The following is a 23,769-nucleotide window of genomic DNA, read 5'->3' as shown; positions in this document are numbered from 1 at the left end:
TGAGCCTCCAATTTCATATCTACGTCATATATTTCTAATCTCTGCAATGTTATCACATCAGCCATGATGCATATATCCATTATTAAGTGATATAGAAAATAAGTTTAATCTCAAAGAGACATGTGATCGTCAGATAATGACCGACTACTGCGCTTAATTACTCCTCTGGTAACAGTAAAGGTTGGATTTACCACCCAGAGGAGAGGCATTAGTCTTAACAGATCAGCTGTAGCCTCATACACGTCTGTCTTCACTTTGACTTTGAGTTACTACTGCCACATATTGATGTTATTAACACGCGGATTAATTTAGTCGTAAATGGCAGAGGCCAGGAATCTAATATTCCGCTCTGCTCCGCTCCGCGCGTGTTGTGGAGTCATACAGACTTCTGCCGGGCTGCCTGAAGCGGAACCAGTGATAGATAGGTGCTTGGGACAACTCTTGTACCGGCACAAGAGCTCTGAATAGTAAATACCCCAGCGAGACGTTTTTTGATTTTGAATACAAACATTTGTTATTATAGAAACATTAGGTTGCTAAAAACGTATCGTTATGAAATCGTCAAGGGAAAGAAGAGTTAACAGTTAAAAATCAACCTTCATTGCCCCTACCTGAAAAATACCCGGTCAACGCTCAACCATTGGACCATTCAATAGTGTGATGTTTTGTGAGTTTGTAACTATGAGTGTGTCTTATGATAGAAACATCTCTGACGACCTCTGCAAAATTCTCTGCAAATGTTTTCTAATATATATCGTTGTGAATGGCGTGGATTCTTTTATCAAACTGTTAGCGTTTAAGAAAATATCTAAAGTACGTATACATCATTTTATAAAATAGCTGGGTGCCGATATCAAGGACAACATTGTTATATTGTAGGTTTCGTGAACAAGACTATCCACACAAAAAAGTATTAACATTCAAAAGTTCAAAACTTCATCATAGCGGGCCGGCATTGACAATTCTATAATTTTATGCGGAGAAATGCCAAATAAAGGGTAAAGAATACACTATGTTAGATCACTACAACTTTGAAACATTCGAGGAACTATTTCTATGGAGACGCAGACAAGACATGCAAAACGCTGCCGTAAAACACGAAGGTGGTACTCACTTGTTGTAGAGGACAACATCCGGGACCCATATCTCTGTTGAAGGTACCCGGATGTACGTCAAATTCCCATAATCCTCCGGCTCCCAGTTTAACTTGTAGTCGAACCATTCCTGTTAGAGTAGAGCAGAATGAAGAACAGTCGGCTCCAAGAATGCATTTCAACGTGAAATGGGTTATTTAATGGTCACTCGCTAGACTCGCTATGAGCAGTTAAACATTAGACAGAAGTATTTATAGTTTACAAATCACTAACTAATTGATTGCCTACCTGTCTAAGCCAGACGCTGGTCGTCAAAACTTGGTTCTTTTCGTCCTGAAAGGAAAGACGAAACACAAGAATTCAATAAACAAAACGTTGAAGGCCCCTTGAATCTATATTTTTTAAATCATCATTCTGTACCTATTTTCAAGGAAAACGTTGTCCAATGAACAGTGACTTGCGTCCTACCCACATTATGTCTATGATCATCAATCGTCTAAGACACGCTAACGTTGACGTAAGATTAATTCTACAACAGTTCTATGCAGATATAACTATAACAAGGAAACTGTCAAATAATGGCTTGAAGTTCAACATAGCCTCATGAGCATGTCAGCCACGATAAAAGATACGCCTGCTTAATGTGATCATTTCAAATGGTAGCATTTGTCTCCAAGTTTATTTCATGCATAACCAAAGAATTGCATTAGATTGCATCGCCCTGTGGGGTAAAAGCCAGGTCACCAAATCTATAATAATACCTTCTCTATTCACCGAATATAATGACTTATCCTTGAACCTGAAGCTTTATGAAATGATACCCAAATGACCATTGCCTGCAAGAAGGCGCAATGATTGAATTCAAATGACTTTGCGCCACACCAATATCGGATGAGGTACAAGTATTGGAGGTTATTAGGTTGAAACGGTTCCAAGATTGTAAAGAATGATTGTATAAAATACAGGCAGAGGCAGGGGCTGGTATAATTTTGAGGACGTGTGTGTGTGTGTGTGTGTGTGTGTGTGTATGTGTGTGTGTGTATGTGTGTGTGTGTGTATGTGTGTGTTTGTATTTCGTTTCAGCACATATCATTTTCTTCGGGACAATACTGTCGAAATATGTAGCAGGTAACGCGACATCGTGCACTATCAATTACATATAAACTTAGCGCAATTTGTCGTCAACGGCAAATATCACATGTGTGTACCCGCATAGTTTCCTGGTCCTGCAGCGCATTTTGTTTCCAATCCACAACATTAACAAACTTCATATGAGAGAAAGCACAACACGCCGTCGCAATAAATCATATTGCATAATGTCGGAAACGGGCTACTTTATAACCTCTGATCCCAATATAGACGCCAAGCAGAGCACGCATGAACCCGATCAAATAGCGTCATGCCTCTCTCCACCATGGTCCTGAAGATGTAGTGGTTATACACTGCTTTACCTTATTTACCAGAACCATAAATGTATTACTTTCAGTTCAGTGCATACCCAAAGTTAACAACATTGGCCACAAATTGTAATATACAGTGGCAGTATTCATGATGGGCATATGCATGGTGATTTGAAACTGATGTTATGAGATGGTGTGTTGCCTATAAGGTAGTCGTTGATTTCCCATGGCTGATACTAGAAAGTGTAGAGGAGTGTATGATAATGACCATAAATGTATTACTTTCAGTTCCACTGGGAATTTATTTAGCACTGTTAACTTATGCTTTGTAACATGTATATATCATTACATCCATGACAATCTGTTTGGTGATTTGTCTGTATCAGTGCTGATAAGCGTCTCTTTCAATTTTGCTTGGGAGCTCTAACGTGTCTAGTTTGGTGTTCCCTATCCTCTATCAACGACAGCTATAACAGTCCATTTCCGCGTTTCCCCGGGGCGTTAGGAATGTTGTGCAGGCGAAGCCACAGCTGCTCGGACTCTATAACTAATCACACAAATGGTGCAGCCACGCACCGTCATCCTTCATCATGACAGTTGATTCATGAACATACACGGAGCCCAGGATACGTAATGAACGAAGCTACTGGGGTAAATTCTCACGTACTTGGACATGGCTAAGGCACGTTTTGGAATACATAAAACCCGGTAGATTCAGCATATCGTTGGATGCCATAAATCTTATGTTTAGACATATCAGTTGGCAGTTACATTTCATTCTGGAATGTACTGGATGGCGTATATGGCAGCAGGGTAATCGATAATTGATTAAATAAGCAATTTCTATCTCATGATCTTGAATATCGTAAGCTGTCGTTTCGGTCTGGCATATGGATATTGTTTAGCCGGAGTGTCATCCTGTTTCAGTTCCAGGCTCTACCCTCACCAATCAACGTGCTAGGCAAGAATCTGGAAAAATACATTTATTCCAGAGGACTTGAATGGCAGCGATCTCAGACTGTTTGGTGAAGGTAGAGCCTGGAACTGAAACAGGATGACACTCAGGCTAGGTATTGTTGTCCCAGCACCCTTTTTATACTGAACACTATTATTTCGTTTTCAATATTCTGGCACATATTCTAGACTTGCAAAACCATCCCAATCGAGAATATGTAAGAGATGTATGGTACAACAAACAAACGCAGAAACCCTGGCGAAAGGTTGACAGAGCAAGTAGGAAGCAATTCTTCATGGTGAAATATCAAGTGACCATGTATCTTACCACATCTATGAGCTGGGATATGGCGATGCCGAACTTGATGGTGACCTTGTCCGTGACGTTCTTGACCGGACGCGGAACCTTGTTGTACTTCACAAACAGGTCCCGGTACAGCTGTTCTCTGGCCTCCAGACCATGGCCGCCTGTAGGGAGAAAGGGACAATTGTTTACTTCTGTTACGGTGATCATATGATATATATATATATATGATCATGAACAGAGTTTGTGTTATTTTAGTCTTCTGTGAGACAAACATAGATATAGGACTGCGCAGATGTGCCATTTGCTCGGCAACATTTGTAGGATATCTTTATACAATAATGACACGGTTTTGATGTATAAATCACTATCTGTAATTAATTACCTACCAACACTCTTGTGAACCAACATGACGTGCTATATCATTTTCACTTATTATTTTTTTACATTGTTTTGTATGTAATAATATTATAATTTCTACTTCATTTACCTATTTTTCATAGCTAGTTAAGTTTTGTTTACAATGTTGAATTTCTTCTATAATTTTACTTTCAAGAATTGTTCACAGAATAAAACATTGAAATAAGAAACATTCAAGCATTGATGCTGATGCCAAAGGTTTTGTCAATTGTACCTAAATGTGGATTTGAAAGGTTGACAAAAGCTTAAGTTTCAGTGTATTATGTTATGTATACACATTACACATTGATAAGCTATGGTCCGTTTTGTCTTCTTTATTAAAATGTAGCTCATTTTATCCGACAAGCCAGCTATATGACACATAAAGATGAGATCTGTACCCGCAGGAAAAAAGAATCGATAGTATAAAGAGTACCTAGCTATAGATATAAGAAACTCCGTTATAAATTGCATCTGACCTCAGCCGATCCTTTATAGATTTTATACTTACATAAAGTTTTGATTATTTACTGCCTGTAGTATTGTAGGTGGCCAGCATATTTGTCGAGTTTTATTATCAATATTCCATTTTACGGCCGTTATACTGTTTTAAACTACATGATTGCATAGTAAATTCTAGTCATAAACTAGATGAAGATCAATTCACATAACCACCAATGAATATATTCCATGAGTGAAATATTTGGCTGTAAGAGTCATGTGCGTAAAATATTTAAATCAAACCTATCATCTGTGACATCTAATGGACGTTATGTATGGGATAAAGCAGTGTTGTACTGGTAACGTTACAATTGTTCGATGCAACAGCGTTAACGCAATAACGGTGCAAAACTTCTGCTGTATGGAGTGCCATTTCTACGGCTCTGGCAGTACTCAATAGCTGGATTCCATCTACCAGTGTGTACAATCAGGTCTACAACATAAACGGCATTAAAACCTTTCTATACGGCACATTGGGTGAAAGGTGGGAGGCAATAACCACATTGATTGGGAATTCACGACTGCCCATAATCCTACCCAAGGTCTTACAGAAGAGCTGACGACCTATCCGCCGTGATTCCAAAGGCCAGGGCATAATCAAAGCCGAAACACGGCATTATAATCCCCACATCAGGCAGGTTGATGATCCGGAAAGTCTCATCAAAACCAAACCAAGTGCAAGTTTGATGTAGGGGGAGGGGGTACGTGGGTCAGGGAAAACCAGCCCGGTATTCGCGAACACGGCCGTAAGTTTATGGTGTGTGAGATGAGGTCATGAAGGGTCGGGCGTGACCAACAGATGAGTTTTGATGAGATATAAAAGGGTTAGTTATGATTTAGACTGGGGATTATTCCAATAAAACCGCGAGCAAACCCAGGGTTAACAACATTGGCCACAAATTGTAATATACAGTGGCAGTATCCTTGATGAGCATATGCATGGTGATTTGAAACTGATGTTATGAGATGGTGTGTTGCCTATAAGGTAGTTGTTGATTTCCCATGGCTGATCTGGGAAGTGTAGAGGAGTGCATGATAATAACCAGACAATTCGAAAACAGATATCACTAGTACTCCTTCGACAATTTGGGGCGTGTGTTTTATTCACGTACAAAATTACTGCTACCTTCCTATTTGATATGCACTGTGTCGTAAGATGAATTTGCTATGGACGTCAACAGCCATATACTTGTATGTACCACGTGTCTTATCTACCATGTGGTAATGTTGAATGTAATAGAAATCAGATGAGAAACTTTCTCATCCGTCACAAACAGTGAGTTCACTTAAAGCAAGGTTTAAGCAGAACAATAGTCAAGATGATTCTATCATAGATATAGCAAGCACTATTTTTACTTGGCAAAAGATTTTGCTCAAAGGTTTTTTTCTTCACCCAAACGGGAACACACACAGTCTGGTAAAGAGTTTGAATGACCATTATCCAAATACCGTATACCGTTTCTCAGGTTTATTTTGGGTTGTGGCTGGGTTGCATTTTCTCCCCTCCTACCGACCTGACTACGTGTCATTTATCACGAAAAGCTTCTACATGAGCCACTTGTGTTTCCTACTGCGCCTGTTCTTGCGAAGTCAACTTAATGGTTGTTCGGTTGATTTTTCGTGTCCTTCAGACCAAAGTGGAAAAAGAGATGAGTTTGTGACCACCGACTCATTGCCTTGCTTTATTGCCCATGAATCCCCTTTCCTTTTTAGGCCAGAGATCCTATCCTAATAATTAGTTTTACGCCTGAAGTCTGCAGCTATCTCTTCTTCTGCAGTCTCAAGATACCTGCCAATACCGTCTAATCATTCCTTTAGCTCACAGTACTCGTACAATTACCCGTATCCGGCTTGAGGGTGAGGAAATTGGGCAATTTGTAGTGAACGGGGACTTGATGACTCATCTATGCACCAATCGTGGGCTGAATGCAGCCCCGATGGAGTTGTAGAATGCAGCAGCTTTGTATTGTTCATCTGGTAAATAAATGACAATCACCAAAGTTGGTTAGCCTTGCAATTCAAAACTTAGAATCTGCATCAACTGTTTTATCCTTAACTTTTTCTCGAAAAAGGATCAAACGTCTTTCTAGTTCTGGCATGCACTTTTGGAAGAAATTGGACAGAAAAAGGTTTCGCTTAGCTGACGCCAGCAAATATCACCTCGGGTGATTCCAAAGGAACTAGGTCATCCTAATGGATGATGTCGTAAAGTTAGAAGCCGGACAGTGCTGTTGAAATTGCCTTTCAGCTAACAATGTAGTTTGCGAAATAATTACGGTTAGTACAACAAAACGTCACCTCTCTCAAGTCTGTCCAGTCTACCAGATTTATTCAATTTGCTCATTTTACACACATCGGCCAGATTATCGGGAACGTGCTTAGACATAAGATTTGGTTGATGACGCGGATAGATGGGCGATTCTAGCTTTAAAGGTGAAACGGTTGCAGCATATAGGTGAGGGGCACGGGGAGGGTGCAGAACTTGCACGTCCTGGGCTTAGGAAGATCACAGCGGATATACTGCATAAAGCACATTTTCGACGGTGCACTGTAGGTATAACATGAAGTACTCATTTGTTTCATTCTTCTCAGATGTATGCCTCAGCCACGAATTAACACCAAAAACACGTTTCATAACAATAGACTATTCCCTCACTTTGGAAACAACCTTTCTGACCTCCTGCGAGACTGGACTTCAACGACCGTTGTCACCTACCTATTAATAGCGGCAATTCCACACTCATGGCCGAATATGTCCATTTTCAATTTTACTGTTAGCTAATTTGTTCACAGAACGTAGTCCACTGCCTCTAGCAACCAGAATTAGCCTGGTATTCCCGATTCTATCCTCTATCTTTTTTTTCATTATGTTGAGACGCCCCTTGAATGCAATATACCGAATTGTACAGCTTTCAAAATCACTCTACCCGTCCATCAGGTGTCACGTAAGAGACGGTGTGATAGGCAGTAGTCCTAATGCGGCAATTCGGCCGGTTGGCACATCCAATGATCGCAACTAAAGACATCTTAATGCTTAGTGAAAGTCCTGGTACATGTTATCCTTTCAGCAATATAATATGTGTAAACGGTGCTAACGAACTAAGCATTCACAGGCTGCACGGGTTCAGTAAAAACAGCCCAAATTGGCTGTCCCAACAACTGCTCACACCTTACGAATGCATAGGGTTAACAAATGAAATTCCACCAACACGTATCATCCATATTCCAAAACAAAAATTGTGGTGTCATGTATTGACACCTTTTGGTTTCTTAAAGTAAAGTGAGAAGTTCCTTAAAGCCTTTCTCGCTCTCGTGTAGTGAAAGCGCGTTATGTAAACCGCACGTCGTGCAGGTGTGTGTAGACATAATCATAAGCTGCCCTTCTCAAGCCTTCTGACCCCTTCATCATCCTTGCCAATTGGCCTTAATGCACTACTCGCCCCTGCATAATGTTTGGGCGCTCTTAATTAAACCACGCTCGCGCGCCCCAGATTAGCCCTCTGTGGAAACACCACAGAATGACCTCTGGTGGCACCACACTCGAATATGGGGCATCTATCCTCCACAGGAAAGAGTGAACGCTTTGGTAAAAGCACAGAGCAATCACACTGGTGGTCTCAGATGCAGTGTCCTGTTCATTGACCTGGACGTTGCCAATAACTAGTGTAGTCAATGACATGTAGATTGAACGGTACCAATACATGAAGTGTTTATCGTACACCACGCAGAGTTTTGGTATAAAACCTGGTTCTCCAGTTCTTTCCTCTAGATACTGATGAAGGATAGCGGATACTGTCTGTTTAAAGATTTTATTCAGTTGTTTGAGTAACCGTTTTTTGGTGAAAACAGTTAGTATGTTCTAGATATCCACGGTATGCAGTGATATAGACCATCCCTCTCCGTTAAACCAGTAAACAACATAAGGAAATGCTGACAAACGGCGTAGGTAATATTCCAGCACCAATGCATGAAGATTGTACCACACAACGGTCGCCCTCCGCCATAATTCCTCCCTCACCTTTGGCCATCCTTGTCTTTAGTACGAAGAGATGGCATCCCTTTAATTGAACCGTAAGACAGGTACTCAATCACAGCAGCCTTTTTTTTCCTGTAAGTCCTTTGGCTGATTGAACGCCAGGATTTCATATTAATCTTCTTGGACAATGAGCCGTTTACTTTCATATCGGTTGACCCAGTTCTAAGGCGCTTGAACGGCAATGCACTCTCCACGCTGTTTCCCTGGACACATATTCTACGAAAATGAGGGACTGGCCGGATGGGGGTGTAACTGAATCTGTTTTGATGTAGACAACGGTGATCTTCAACTGCAACATGCAACAGTATTTCAGCACAGAAAAGAAGTTTAAAAGCTTTAGTGAACACTTATATGTGTCATTGACAATGCAGGGCGTGGCATGAGCTGCAATGGTTGCAAGAAAGCATGGGGGGGGCTATCTTCCTTTGAGTTATCTTATAAACTGCGACAACTATGCATGTAGACGCAAATAATATGCCCGTTGAAAAAACATTGCTATTCTTTCGTGTTCAGCAAAACTCTCGGGGAAAATGTTGAAACTAAACTTTGAATGGGCAGAATAGGGCTGTTATAAACGACAACTTTTTTACGCGTCAACTTACATTGCAGACATTTACATGGCGTCTCCAGGTTTAGGTAAAGCAATGCAATCTGATTGGAAATCTGTACGCTGTACTGTAAATGAAGTTCTATTTAACAACAGCACCCCCGGGTGTCCTCAAGATTGATGGAATTGGGCAGCACAAAAAAAAAAACAATAAACATTCCTTCCAACTGCCCCTACCCCTGCCTTTAACGCTATGTGACCCCACCATGTCTACCGCAGCCCGACCGGAAATTGCAATTGGCCTGACCTTGATGACATAGCATTCATTGCTGATAGGCTGATCAAAGTTCAATTACAGAGAAGCTGCATTATTCTCGGATAGAGCGGTTCCCAGGGAACAAGTGTTACACATGAGTGACTTTTCTCAGATTGCGTCAGTTTCTATTGGTCTCGCGAGAGTTTATGACGCTGATGAGTTGACTGGGTGCGAGAGTTCACGCGAGGATACAACAATATATTCTCCAAGCAGAGGTTTTGGTCGGGGGGGGGGGGGTAGTAGTGGCATTGGAGGCAATGTTAAAAAAACCCGGCCACTACTACCCCCCCGACCAAAACCTCTGCTTGGAGAATAGGAACAATAGCTGTCTATTGATTTTCTGTGGGGTTAACAAGAGGATGGGATCGGAGTTCTATAGTTATGGACATGAGATTAAAAGAGATACTGCAGGTCAAGCGAACGGACTTTTCCTGGTCAAGCAAACTGGAGCAAACTGGCGCCTTGTGACGTGTCCAGAGGAGTTATACTTTGATGTGCACAGTGTCCTACGCATTTATGTTTTGGGATTGAATTCGAATGGCTTTTAGACTTGTGGACATGCCGTTAAAGTGATAAAAGTTGCATTTTCTTCCAGGGTTGTATAATGTATAATGCATACACGTAACTATGTTCTGCTTGAAAAGTACCTACGATAGTACTCGATACGTCATCACCACTACGTTGGACATACTAGTTTCAATGTATTCTTCATTGCACGCGACAGCAGAGAAGAGCATATCCCTTCAGTCAGGAAACCACCTATGAATGATTCCACGCCACTGCTGGAAAATTGCGAGCATCTTGCGTATACAGAGAAAGAATGGAGGGTGGACTAGATGTTCCATAATTATGTACATCTGTTGTGCCTGTAGCTATTCTGCACTGTTAACCATCTGGATAACTATTTTTATCTCCATGAAAAATGACGATATTATTTTGGGTGTGTCTGTGTGTGTGTGTGTGTGTGTGTGTGTGTGTGTGTGTGTGTGTGTGTGTGTGTGTGTGTGTGTTTATGTGAGTATGTTTGTGTTCCGCACCACTCCAGTCAGCATAACTCAAGAGCCTTTAGATGGATTACAATGATATTTGGTATGTGGGCGGGTATTGTGAAGCCGAAATTCAAGGTCCATTTTGGGCCCCCTGGTATGTGACCTTAGTACTGCAGCAGAACTTGAATTTGTATCTTTTTTCAGTCACGTTTTTAAAACTCAACTTTTTTTAAAACTCAGTGAACGTTCGTACATGTTTATTTCATTTTTACTTCACATCTATTTTAAGGATAACATCAGCGTACAGATTTGGATTGTTGATGGCATCTCTCATAGCAAAAGATATGTATCTTTCAAACGTATTGATAACTTACTATAAACTACGTTTTTATATTTCATATATCAATACACAGCATCTACTCTTTACAGCATCATGCACGTATTTTGTTGACACAAATGAAAACTTTGTTCTAAATGAAATGAGCATTTAAGAATCACCTTCACTTCTGCACAGTCGGTGAGTTACCCTTGAAACTGTAGGGATTTTTGTCCTGTTGGTATGAACAGAGGCACTCTAAGGCTAAGCTTGATTGAGACCCTTTCTGGCAGATAGCGTGTGTAGGTAGAAGCCGTAGGGATAGAGATGGCATTAGTGCACACAGCATCCATCATCCCACGCTATCCTCTTCGCCTGTTGAATACAAAACTCCGCCTGTTGCATACAAAATAGCCGTCATGACAAACCGCTGGGAACGTATTGGCATACCGCCAGGGTGAGCTGAGGGCTTTTACTTCGGGAATGTCAGCCGGCATTGCGTATGTTAGGGATTAGAAGCAAGGAAATGTACTAAATTAAAGGATTGCCCCCACGTAGGGAGATAAAGGTGGATTTCACACGTTACCTGCGATGTGAATATGTTAAAGTAAGATGGAAAAGGCGTGTTGGAGGGTGATGGAGCGCGTCCTTACGTCCTGAGCCATAGACTGACTCCAAGACAATGAATGAAAGATTTCCCTTGAGTTAGGAGTTAATGAAATAAAAGTCTTGGGCAACCTTGGGAGGTGCTTGTGGTAATGCTAGCGACACGAGATGTGACGCCCGGCTAACCGCTACCCCTGATTGGTCAGGGGGACGTTACGTGCTAACTTTTGAAGTTAAGTCCCACATCTGACTAAACTGACTGTTGTATGGTGTCATCATATTGGCTTTCCATCGTGTACGGAGGAATACCAATTATTTGACTTTGTCAACGTCATGACATGTAATGGAAGTGGTTAGCGATTCCTTAACAATGTACTAAGATCTACTAACCTTAGGATTTTTGTTGAGACAAGGTGAGTCGCAACCTGTACGTTGTTTTGTACATTTGACCCTTCTGAGTTGTGTTACAAAACTCAAAATAAAGTAACCTGATGTTCTTCATTTGTTTTACAATATAGCAAAGATCTGGATGGAGGATGATATATATAGAATACAACATATTCTATGGTATTCCGTATCACCCGAGGTACCAGCCCGACGGCTCAGGACGTAATCCGACCCGCGGTCGGGCTGGGACCGAGGGTGATACGGAATAACCCGTGTTGTATTCTATATGTTCCATTCGTAGGAGCCCATCATTCACAGTTATCATGGTTATTCCATCACCGTCCTTTCGGTTTTGGTACTGCGAATTGTACTAACATTTGGACTTGTTTAAACGAGGAGAGTTGCAACTTGTGCGTTGATTTCATCGTCTAACCCTTGTGAGTTGTGTTTCTAAACTCAAATAAACTAGTCTGATGGTATGTTAGTTTAGCGTCGAGATTTGTCTCCAGTGTTCTTCCATTTTTTCGACGGTATAACAAAGGTCTGGATTGAGGATATATTTTTTGTTCCATTCATAGCAACCCATCCTTTACAGTTATCATGGTTATTCAACTAGCGTCCCTTCTCCAAAGTTCGGGTCCAGTGGGTACCAGATTTGTGGGGGGCATCTTGCCGAGCGGCACACGGCGACGAGAGAATGTCGATCTGGTATTTACAAGAGCCGCGCGGTGACCTGGATCTACTGAAAGGGCTCGATGATCGATCGTCTGGCCCGAGCACGCGGCAACGAGAACGTTCTCAATAACCTTGAAACTTGAACGGACAAGGCGTAGGGTGTTTAAGAAAGTGCAGGAAATACTGTAAATGCAGAAATTTTCGCAGTGATTTATGTTCGCGGTTTTCTCGATGAACTCTTTTCCGCGAACTTGAAACCACCACAAAAAGCCGTTCCATTGTGTGACTGTAGCGCTACTGTTTCAAACGCGAACTCAAAACCACCGCGAACACTCGATTTTCTCCCTACCGCGAAATTAAATCCCCGCGATCATTTCAGCATTTACAGTATACAGCCGCCTAAGAGCACCACTAAGTCATTTGGTCAGTGCCCTACGTGAGTAAAGAGTATACAGTACAGTTTTAAAGTGCCACTTATAGTTCAAGAGCGGATAAATCATAACCTTGAAACTTGAACGGACAGGGCGTAGAGTGTTTTAGAAAGTGCAGGAAAAATACAGCCGTCTAAGAGCACCACTAAGTCATTCGGTCGATGAGTAAAGAGTATACCCTTTTAAAGTGCCGCTTGTAGTTCAAGAGTTGAGAAATCATAGACCTTCAGCGACAAGAAAGATGTTCCAACGGTTCAGGTCGGTGTTTGTCTAGCACTCTGGAGGTAATGAAATGGTGTGTGGGGTATAACGGATACTCAAATTCGGCCGAGCATACGCTCTATAACCACTCAAACTACAGGAGCAAGATGAGCTTCGTTTCAAAACCACTCCGAATGTACTTGAACGTAGTAAGATACTGGTTTGATGATGCTGTATTGGACAACCTACAATCAACGAAAAATAGAATACAATATAGATGAAACCAAATGCGTACAACAGAATGGGGCGCTAGAGTGTCAATGTAGTTCTGACAGTTCCCAAACAATTCCTGATCTTGAAACGACAGAGACTCAAGAGTTAGCACAGAGCAAATGGCAAGCTGCCCAATATATTGATTCAAAGGCTAGTAAGATATCCGATCATGAATACTGATCCGTGCTTTGTCGCCTCTAAAGCTGACTGAACTTGACTTCTGTCGATAACGCCGTTGAAATGATCGATAATTTCGTCTCGGGGTCATTTCTGATTGACCATGGTAAAGAAAAAGAACGGTGTTAAAATAGTTCGTAATCAATTAATCATATGTGACTGCCCATTCAATAAAGAGGCCTTTTCCTCTATCATTAGACGTAATGAAGTTATATCTTGTGGAAAGTCCAACTTTTGGTTTTGGTTTGAGGGTGGTTTATAAGTTTGAATAAATCTGTTGAAATAACAAATGGAAGGTCGAGAGTCTACTAGAAACGAACGTCTTTTTTGGATATGGGTCAGGTTCATTCAACTCCGTCATTTATCATGCTGGATATTTTTTACCCCCGCTGCATCTATCGATTTCCTGTCCTCCTTGTCTGTGGAAAATGAATACAAATCCGCATCACACCGCTTTATGACCTGCGAGGATCAGGACAAATGAGCGACAGACTATAGGCCACGTCCGCAGTTCTGAATACGTGCTACCCACACAAGAGTCACGTTGTCCTAACGTGTCAACCACGTGATCATCACGTAGTAGAAATTAAGAAAAACGTGCTACCCACACAATAGTCGTGTCGTGCTAACGTGTCTAACACGTGATCATAACGTGATAGAAATGTAACAACTTGCATCTTGGTGCATGTATACAGTGAACGTTTGATAAAATTTTCAGAGGCCGCATATCTCTTTAAACCGTATCGTTTCATAGTTGATCGGTGCCTAAATTTGTAGATATCATAATTCCAGAAAGGCTCATTCTACGATTATCTGTACAGATTACGCGAGTCTGATGCAATTTTCAGGCAGAGAAAGAGGATCAAGAACTGCGTACACCTTTCATTATGCACGTGTCAGAACAGATCGAAACGTATTACCGTCTCACCCCAAGGGTTACCCAGAGGATTGCACTACAGCGAATCTGCTTAATATTGCATGGTCCTGTTAAGGCTTGGCAAACAGAAATGGTTTTAGGAAGTAAAGGTCAAACGTGGATTGGCGGCCACATTGCTCACGCGGTGACTGAAATCAATGGAAACCCTTAAAAAAAAGGACGATAAAGATACTGCCAACAGTTAACTAGTTCTATAGTCGTGTGGAGTAATTTCTCCCAATGTTGAAAATAAAAGTAAACTAAAAGTACACTTTTTGCTGCATCGTTTACATGAAAGTGTACGTTATATGAAAGTATCTACATCAATAAATTTAGGTTTCTTTCCGTAATGAAATCGAAATCATCAGAATTACAGTGTAACATTTCGTCTTTCTAACACCTTCGCTGGAATCTTTACTTTCCATTGTCTAGAAATATACCATTGAGCTATCGTGCATAAAGTCTAGATAAAGACGATATCGATGCCAGATGAAGTGCTAAGCTGACAAAGATCTCTTAAGTTGATGATAAACTATCTTAAGTTCAAACTGACTATGATAGTTGCATTCTGTTCTAATTCTTTCTTTTCTGAAAGATAAAGGGAATGTTGCAAGTAAGACTGTAATAAATGTGGGCAAGTTGCTTAGTGAATTTGTCATATTTTGCATCAATATTAAACAATACTTATCGCGGATTGCAGGTATCTCTTGAAGGCATAACAAATTAATCTACAGCAGCAAAGAGACAGCCTTATCAATAGGACCTTATCGATTACAATACCCTGAGCCTGCCGGCGGCCATAAATGTAGTAAAGACGTTTTGGCACTGTCACTGAGGTGAGACAAGATCCTACATAGGATACAGCAATGATTGATGTTGCTTCCGATGTCAGCCCTGGATCGCATCCAAATCTCGTACAAGCCCCGAGTTACCCTCCAACCGTGACTGTCTTGATGGAATACTAAAGCGTCGGGTCGTTGCTTCGACTCATCCGACTCGGCGAAAGACATTCAAAAATCGCTCTTTGCCTAATAAATGATCCCATGGCACGGGCTTTGCATTTGAACTTTAGAGAGTTCTGCGGGGAAAATGCCGTGGCGGGGAAGCCTTGTTTGTTCCGGAACGATAAAGTTTAAAGACATGATACCCAAGGACGAGGCTACCGGAAAGGTTTTATTCCATGGGCAGAACAGCATAAGGTTGTAAGTAAAAATACAAGCCACGGGGCGTCGGAAAATTTGCTAAGGCGATAAAGTATTCTGTTTTCTGTCTACAGTAAGTTAACAACGAACAGAATAGAATTCATGAAAATCAACACATCATATCTCTGTTTCATGCTAATTTTATCCAGCTAGATTTCAAACCAAGCGGGGACAACGAGGAATCGGGATGACAAAGCTCGTATCAATGAGCATGAGAAACAGTAAAAACAAATAATTGTTAAATTGCAATCATGGTTAAAAACACCAAATCTCAAACCCCGTACCTTTCCTTGGTGCTGAAGTTAGTGCAACTGTTCCTGCCCTTGGTGCTGAAGTTAGTGCAATTGTTCCTGCCTTTTGTGTTGAAGTTTGCGCAGTAGTTCCTATCATTGGTACTAAAGTTAGTGAAGTAGTTCCTGTCCTTGGAACGGAAGTTAGTGTGATTGCGTTAGATGTAAGCTTCTCAAATCGGTTCACTTGTGGGATTGCCTTACGTGTACCCATACTGGGTTGGTTGCAACATACGAATAACCCACATCCAAGACTACTACTTCATCTACCGCCTGTGTTTATATTCCTCACAAAAGCTGTCAACAACATGTCATAACATGGATGGACAGCACTTACTAGACGCTGTCATCCAATCCAGGCATTATAGACAAAGGCAGTAAATTTCTTGTCTAATCGCAGTTATTGGGGTGGATTCAGTACAGTGAGAGTAAGAATTATTACCACCCATTACTGTTTCCAGTTTCCAGTACCACACGTTTCAGCAGCTTCTCCGTCGCCACCGTCTTTTAAGCAATCACAGGGTGAATAAGAGTATGGAGAGGAAAGCGACAGGGCACAGTAGGCCATTGTGATATCACACAGAAGTGTTATGAATGTGTACAAGAAGGCGGCTGTTCTACAGTTAGCATACCTACGAGACCACTTAAGCTTGATAAACCTCGTGTTTCCAACGTGAAGTGAAACAGGGACCCAGTTCTTTCCTATAAGTTTTACATCGCCGTAAAAAGCAATCAGGTTTTTACGACATCGTGCCCATTTGCGGTAGATGCGGTCATTTGGATCGCTGGCAACATCCATTTCTATTGAATAATGGTCTTTCTATTCACTCCAGTAATCAATTCTGGGGGATAGAGAATGATTTACGTCAGCTTTCAGGAGAAATTACAGGCTGTCCCGGCGAGCGAGCGCTAGAAGATGTCCGTGCATGGCCTCTGTAATGACCCACGATATCACCGACAAAATGCCCCTTTTCCTCTCAAAAGGGGAAGAGTTTCCTTTTACGGCGGCTGTAATTTGCACTTAGATTGCAGTTGTATGATGTAGGCAATTAAAAACGAGATTTACAAGCCGGGAGTGTAAGAGACTATCGGCGTTGTGAGAGTAGTCCATCCAAACTAAGCGCCGCCATCAATAGGAAACTAGCAGGGCGATCTATATACATAGTGGAGAGACAACTTTATGTGTTAACAAGCTTTGCCTTAGCATCAGAGACCAGCCATTACAAATCAACATGCTTCTCCTCCCATTTTTCTTCGTGTGAAACTCATACCTCACGTTATAGATTTCTTCCGTTGGCAAGATGTACAGAGTATGCTTTGATGTCGTTTTCCCTATGTATTGACTGCATAATCCATCAGACAACATGTCATACTCATGGAGTGGCCGCCCACTATAACCCATAGCAATGTACTGGTATATGCAAATCCTCGCTACTATCCGGTAGAGTTGTGCATGATTACTACGATGTAACATGATAAGATCACGGGAGATTACAGAGCTTAGTTGGGTTGTTCGAGGATTACCGATTAATCGTTTGTTTCAAACGTTCCATGATTGCTTTGTCTAACTACATAACATTGCAGTTAACGTGACCAGAATGATAATCATCAAAATGATAGGTCCAATTTCAAGAACCAGAAAAATGTAACTGCTAGCTGTCCGTCAATGGCCTCTGTTTGTGAAAGAGTAGGACATTATATCCTATACTGAGATATTTCGTGGAACAAGTAACGTTAGATAATTTAAACCCTACGAATAGAGCCATGCGAATATGACAAGCACATCCGGCCAAGGATCAGAAATCACCGAAAATACAATTCATTCATCAACGTATGTAATGGATGTGTTGGTGCTGCCACACAGGGGAGCTGATCAACGTGGTAGAATTATGTGGGACTTGCACACGAGCCTTCAGTCACTGACAACATGCACTCTATAAAATTGAACACGGCAAGAAGTGGATTAAAACCTACTAAAGGAGACGGCTACATCGCTTCCTTTGCCTTTCAACCCACTGTGCTATGTCAAGCCATTTGAGTTGACGAACACCAGTGGCAATATGTTGTACATGAACCACATGCAGTATACACATGAACCTAGAGATGCCACGCGCGCGCTAGATATCCGGCTACATTGATAACAAGGAAATGGCCCTAAACTGGAATAACAATTGCTTCCCTCAAATCCGTTCAAACGCAATGCGTTGTACACATTCATGATGATACCGCACAATTCAAGTTAACTGCGAAATACGGAATGGTGATTACAAATAACAAATGTTGTAACAAAACATCTTCTGATGTATTTTCAAGAAATACTAATCCAGTACTTTTCAAGGCAAGAAATTTGATAAGACTGCAACGCATTTATGACACTGTTAGAAAAACAAACAAATAGCATAAGAATGACAGAAAAAGGAACTGAAAGGTAAAATAGACATTAAAAGTATACATGGCAGAAACTATACTGATTCACACGATAAAAAAAGACTTCAGCTGACGAAATCGTGAAGAAAACTGCTGGGTTCATCTAGGTCGGTGGAAATCGTTCTGTATATGCTACATGCAGTATGGTGGTCAGTTTAGAAGCCGATCGAAAAAAGGAATAAAGAGAGAAAATTACTCTTTAACATGCATAGTTTCTATCCTTAGAGTGTAACTATGGGGTAATGTAGATCACTTGAATGCTTACATGATACAGGGTTCAAATTGATTATACATTGCAACGCTGCTTGGTGTCTCCTTGGATTATACGCTGCATTTGACAAAGAAAGATGAACTTGACGCCACATGAAGTGCAAGAACACAATGCCGAGTGGATGCAATCAAAACGCGCTCAAGCGTCTTTCTGAAGAGGATTAAAACTACCACCGAATAAAAAGTAGGAAACGTGATCAACTGTTTCTCATACAATCGGTGACTGGTTAGAAAATTAATACCAATTCGTGGACAAAAGCAGTCGATGGTATGTAAAAGAATCCCTTGAGTATCTATTGGACTTGCAATGAAAGTGCTTACCATTCGTTATAATCATCGCTAATCTACCTTTGTTAAGAACATCGATAAATAGGTAAAGCGTGAACTTAAGAAAATCTACCATGTACAAAGAAGAACATCCCGTAGAAAAGCACACATACCGCTCACAAAGAACCCAGTTGTCAACAGCACGTAGAGAAGCATCCTGCCGTCCCCCTGTCCCGACGCCAAATGCACTTGATCCGTGAAAGCAGCGAGGGTAATTTGACAGCAGATATGGGTATGAAATGCTATCTATGCGCGGCACAATGGCGCACAGCGGCCCTCATCATCTCTAACAGATGGCCGTCGACGTCATTCTCCAATACGCCACCGGCAATCGTCAATATTTTGGACAGTCCATGAAAATTGCAGCGCGCTTCTCCCTTTTTCCTCGCCGTCTAAATTCTTCATGTGGTCGGCGGCAAGGAGCGGGTTCGAAGGCAGACGATATTGGCTTGATATCTCCGGTACGATTCCGTCAACCGTCGTCAAATGTCGTCTGCGAATCTAGCAATCAAACGAGTTGGCGGGAAAACCGGGAACCTGGCATGACCACGGGATCCTGTTGCTCCGAGAGTGACGTTGCAGTGCGGATGAGAGAGGGGTACTCTGAGAGAGTGTTTGGCGGTGCGCGCGCTACATACTAATGCACCTCTGACCTGCTATCCCTGGTCCGGAGGTTTGCCCTGGGCACGGCTCTGGGGTAAGTCATGTGAAACCCGACGGCGTGATCATGACACCAGCCGGCATCGGTCAGGTGGTCGCGCGGTGTGGGCCAATGGGTGCCGGGGCGTTATTTCATCTTCCGGACCGGTGATGAATGAGGTGCATTCTGCACCCCAAACTAGCCCACAAATGTCAGCAGGAAATTAAAAACCCTCCGAGGCATTTATGACAATATGGCCCGCCTAACCCCTCCATACGTGCGCGAAGCTAAAAATATTCACAAATTAAGCTGGAAAGAACAGGGGATACCGCGGTGCTTTGGATGCTGTTCCGGTTACCATGTTGTGAGTGGAACTAGTGCCGTAAGTCCCCGGGGACATTTTATGTGATCAAGGCTGCCCCGCGTGTTCCCCGCCCCGTCAAGAGGGCGTCCAACCGAAGGTGATAACGACCCGATGAATAAATGGATACTCAGGCCGGAGAGGAAAAACTGATGACCTGTAACGACTGACTGCGATGATAGATTTTCTACCGATCTTATAGTAAAGAAAACCATTTCAGATCTATAATACATCCGAACGTCTATTTCATAGGCATGCTGTACGTATAATTCATTTGCTATTAGTTCCATTGAATTTATTATGTTTGCAATTGTTTCCGGGTGTGAATTTACGGGAGGGGGCCTTAATTGCATTCGCAAGTAGTTATTATGTATTTGTTAGGATGACGCCAGGAGTGGGCGGGATTAGATGGTGATGCTATAATGAACAGGAAGACCTTCTCCCTACAGCCTCATGTTTAACTATCTGAAATAGATTGTTTGATTAGGTGTTTGGAATCTGTGTCAACAGGATTATGCTCTCTCTAATACATATTGAGTGCGTTGCGCAATGATTAAGGTTGTAGTACTTGTACGCTCCGTAGTATTAGAAAGCATCTTTTGAGATCCACAAAAATTAGAAAGGCTGGTTTTCATTTGACGTTTTTGTCATAAAATGTCGTTATAACGTGCGGTACCCATGACTAATACTATGATGGTTCATGATACCCGTAAACTACAGCTTATGCGTACTCATAATAATAGCAATTGAGATTATTTTAATCTTTTGAGTTTATTTAGCTAGCAAAGTGATCATGATCCGTCTCGTCTTCCACCAGTTGTAACTTCCAAATGATCCAATTAAGAAAAAGGCAGGTCTTCAATTTGGTTAATTAACCTGACATGAAGATGGATAGACTTGTAGAGTCGAACGGACGTCAGCTTTCAGGGGCGAGTTGGCTGGAAAGATGTTTAATATCCAAGCAGATATGGGGTGGGGGTCATTGTTTTACGCGTATCCTTTCAAGCTTTTTAGACCTCTTTCTAAAGAGGAAGGGGAGGAGAAGATATATAAACACTAACCCGAACACTACCTCTGCTTGGAGATAAAATGTAGCCTGTACCAGAAATTTATATTAACTTGGAATAAAGAATAGGGATATTTGATAAATTGATAAAGTCTTTTAGAGTTACACTTGTTGCCAAAACGTTTTATCCCTTTCACCAGAGCACCCTGGCTTTACAGCCATGAAACAGTGCCGTAGTTTTAGCTGTGTATCATAGAAACCATATGGACGCCCAGATATTAGACATACAGAAAAGCCGTTTGTCAATGAGTTATGATACATTTAGAATTGCAGTTCATTGACACATTGCACCGTAACCTTTCCTTGACTTAGCTTCTAGTGACGTGAGCATCATCTGGTGGTAACGGGTACAATTCTACGCATTATTATTTCCCCTTTCCCAAAGGGCAATTACGCCATTCTACGAGGGCCGCTTTACGCTACATTCTTAAGGACATCCTTTGCATTCGCTACGACTTACGGTAAAACGTTACAGTTTGCCTACGCCGTACGGAAAAGAGACATACAGCCACCTTCTACAAGATCATCTTGGTATAATTATTACATGGGATTTTACGAAAAACCCAGATTAGGAGGCTTGATTTAGTTATGTTTTCAGGTCAGCAGACGCGAACTGAGTCGGAACAGCCATTGGGAAGTAGAGGGACAGAAAATTAAACATATCGTAAACGAGATCTGACATCTGCTTATCTGTCATTGCAAAGGCTGTAGAACAACTGTGGAATGTAGCGTCGTATTACATAAGGTTCGATATTCTATTTGATCTGCCGTGAGTCGACGCATACAAAACCCACATCGGACCATTACCCAATTATTTGGCAGGCACCAAATTGAATCTGGGCATCTCTGGGGAGGTAAAAATGGCTGCAGAGTTAATGAAACTTCGGGGGAGAATACTGTTAATGTAGAAATGTTCGCGGTGGTTTTATGTTCACGGTTTACACGGCGACCGTTTCACCGCGAACATTTTGTCCTGCACTGTAGCAGTATGTGACTATAGCGCTGACGAGAGCTTAAACCACCGCGAACACTCCGTTTTCGCATTAGCACGAAATAAAAACCACGCGAACTTAAATGCATTTACAGTATCAGGTACGGCGATCGCTATCTGAACGGCATGCAGATATCACAGGCAGATTCTGCGAAGGCAAATTAAGTCATGTCATTGGGTATTTCTGTTGCGAGAAAAACGGCAAGAGCAGGGATGCATTTATCAATTCAACCCCAGCGAAGTCCTGGTAAAATTACAAACTACACAAATAACAATACATGAAATGGAAATCGTGTACTTGATATGCTACGACGAGGGATATGGATAAACAATGACGCTGATCAAATGTGACACGTCATTCATTAGTATCAACTCTAACTAACGTAATATGTTATCTTGTGTATCTCGATGATATTCCAGTCATTGCATTCGGGTACGTTAATCCATTTGAGTCTCCCTGCGTCATAAGATATGCTATTTTAAGGTCATTAAAACCATTGCATGTATCTCGTGTATCTGTTTTATGTTAAAATGCAAATATATATCAATAACTCTCTCTCTATATATGTATATATTCTCATTTCTATTTTTTAGAAAACGTTTGAATATGATTCTGATCTTCACTATTGATTTATTTTCCCTTCCTTGCCTTTACCATTTACCTCTCAGTTAAACTTTATTCATTCATGATCAAAGACACCCCCAAGCCACAAAGTAATTACAGAAAACTTTGTGTATAAGAGTGTCGGCACGAGAGAACAATATCGGAACTATTAAGCCTTCCATTGACCAGTGGGATTGCAGAGGTCATGGCTGAGCTATCACTGCGCTTGAAATGACGCGATATCTTCTTGTCAATCGGCATGGGAGGCCAGGAACGTTATTACTTCAATAATAGCCAATTCCCTGCACACAAGCCACTGATCCTCAACCAAGCAGTGCGGATCGTTTCTCTCATCTAACATTCATATATTCAGCCCAGTGGACGTCACTCACTTGTTGTTATCATTTCTTGCTCTTTCTCCTGGTTTTATTCAATCGTGTATGTGGGTATTGGTAGTTAAGCCGTGGAAAAGATTATTCGGTTAGAGATCATATACTAGTCTGCCACAGTTGGCTATTTGACTTCTAATGTCATACGTCATTGCTGTTACGCTGAAAACAACTCCCCGTCAATACCGCCAAAAGAACTAACTAGAAATAAGAGGTGTAATTTCGCCATTGACGTGCGTACAAAGAAGCGAAATAAGAAAAATGTTGTCCCTCGCGGGCGGCATTTGTACCAACTGCCAAGAAATAATTGCGGCTGATAGAGAACCAGAGGTCCGTATTCTTTGACTGTGTCGTAAAGGTATCGTCTTCCTATCGTAAATTAGATGACATTTGGTTGGATATCATACCACATTATAACAGCCAGGGTCTGAATCACCAACAAATAGATTGTTATAAGGCAATGCAGTGCCGTTGGCATCATTGTAAATATCGAACGGTAATTACACCGAAATGGAAAATGTAATTCTCTCATATCACAAAATGGCCTTTAAGATAAATGACCAAACATCATATAGCTATAATGAAGTTTTACGAATGCTGTTTGGTCTACTCCATAAAAATGGGAAGTTAGAAGGGCAAGATGGCAAGGGAAATTGAAAATACGGTCGGGGGTCGCTGAC

The 23,769-nt window shown here is 41.6% G+C and overlaps 1 protein-coding gene across 2 annotated transcripts in view; it reads right to left on the bottom strand.

The window, feature by feature from the left end:
- LOC136444645 (neuronal acetylcholine receptor subunit alpha-2-like) overlaps positions 1-19,968 on the bottom strand; it is a 29,028-nt gene extending 9,060 nt beyond the window's left edge. Inside the window, exons 1-4 of one of the 2 annotated variants that reach the window (XM_066442312.1) lie at positions 19,152-19,968; positions 3,777-3,916; positions 1,383-1,427; positions 1,115-1,224 (exon numbers count right to left, since the gene is read on the bottom strand). In XM_066442312.1, coding sequence (XP_066298409.1) covers positions 1,115-1,224; positions 1,383-1,427; positions 3,777-3,916; positions 19,152-19,194 — 338 coding nt within the window. In that variant the 5' untranslated portion in view covers positions 19,195-19,968. The remainder of the gene's footprint in view (positions 1-1,114; positions 1,225-1,382; positions 1,428-3,776; positions 3,917-19,151) is intronic. The other variant, XM_066442311.1, reaches the window with a different exon arrangement.
- Positions 19,969-23,769: the final 3,801 nt, after the last annotated feature.

The sequence above is a fragment of the Branchiostoma lanceolatum genome, chromosome 11 (genome assembly GCF_035083965.1).
Source record: "Branchiostoma lanceolatum isolate klBraLanc5 chromosome 11, klBraLanc5.hap2, whole genome shotgun sequence".
Taxonomy (NCBI): domain Eukaryota; kingdom Metazoa; phylum Chordata; class Leptocardii; order Amphioxiformes; family Branchiostomatidae; genus Branchiostoma; species Branchiostoma lanceolatum.
Note: the sequence above shows the minus strand (reverse complement) of the source record. Positions and strands in the feature narration are given on the sequence as shown.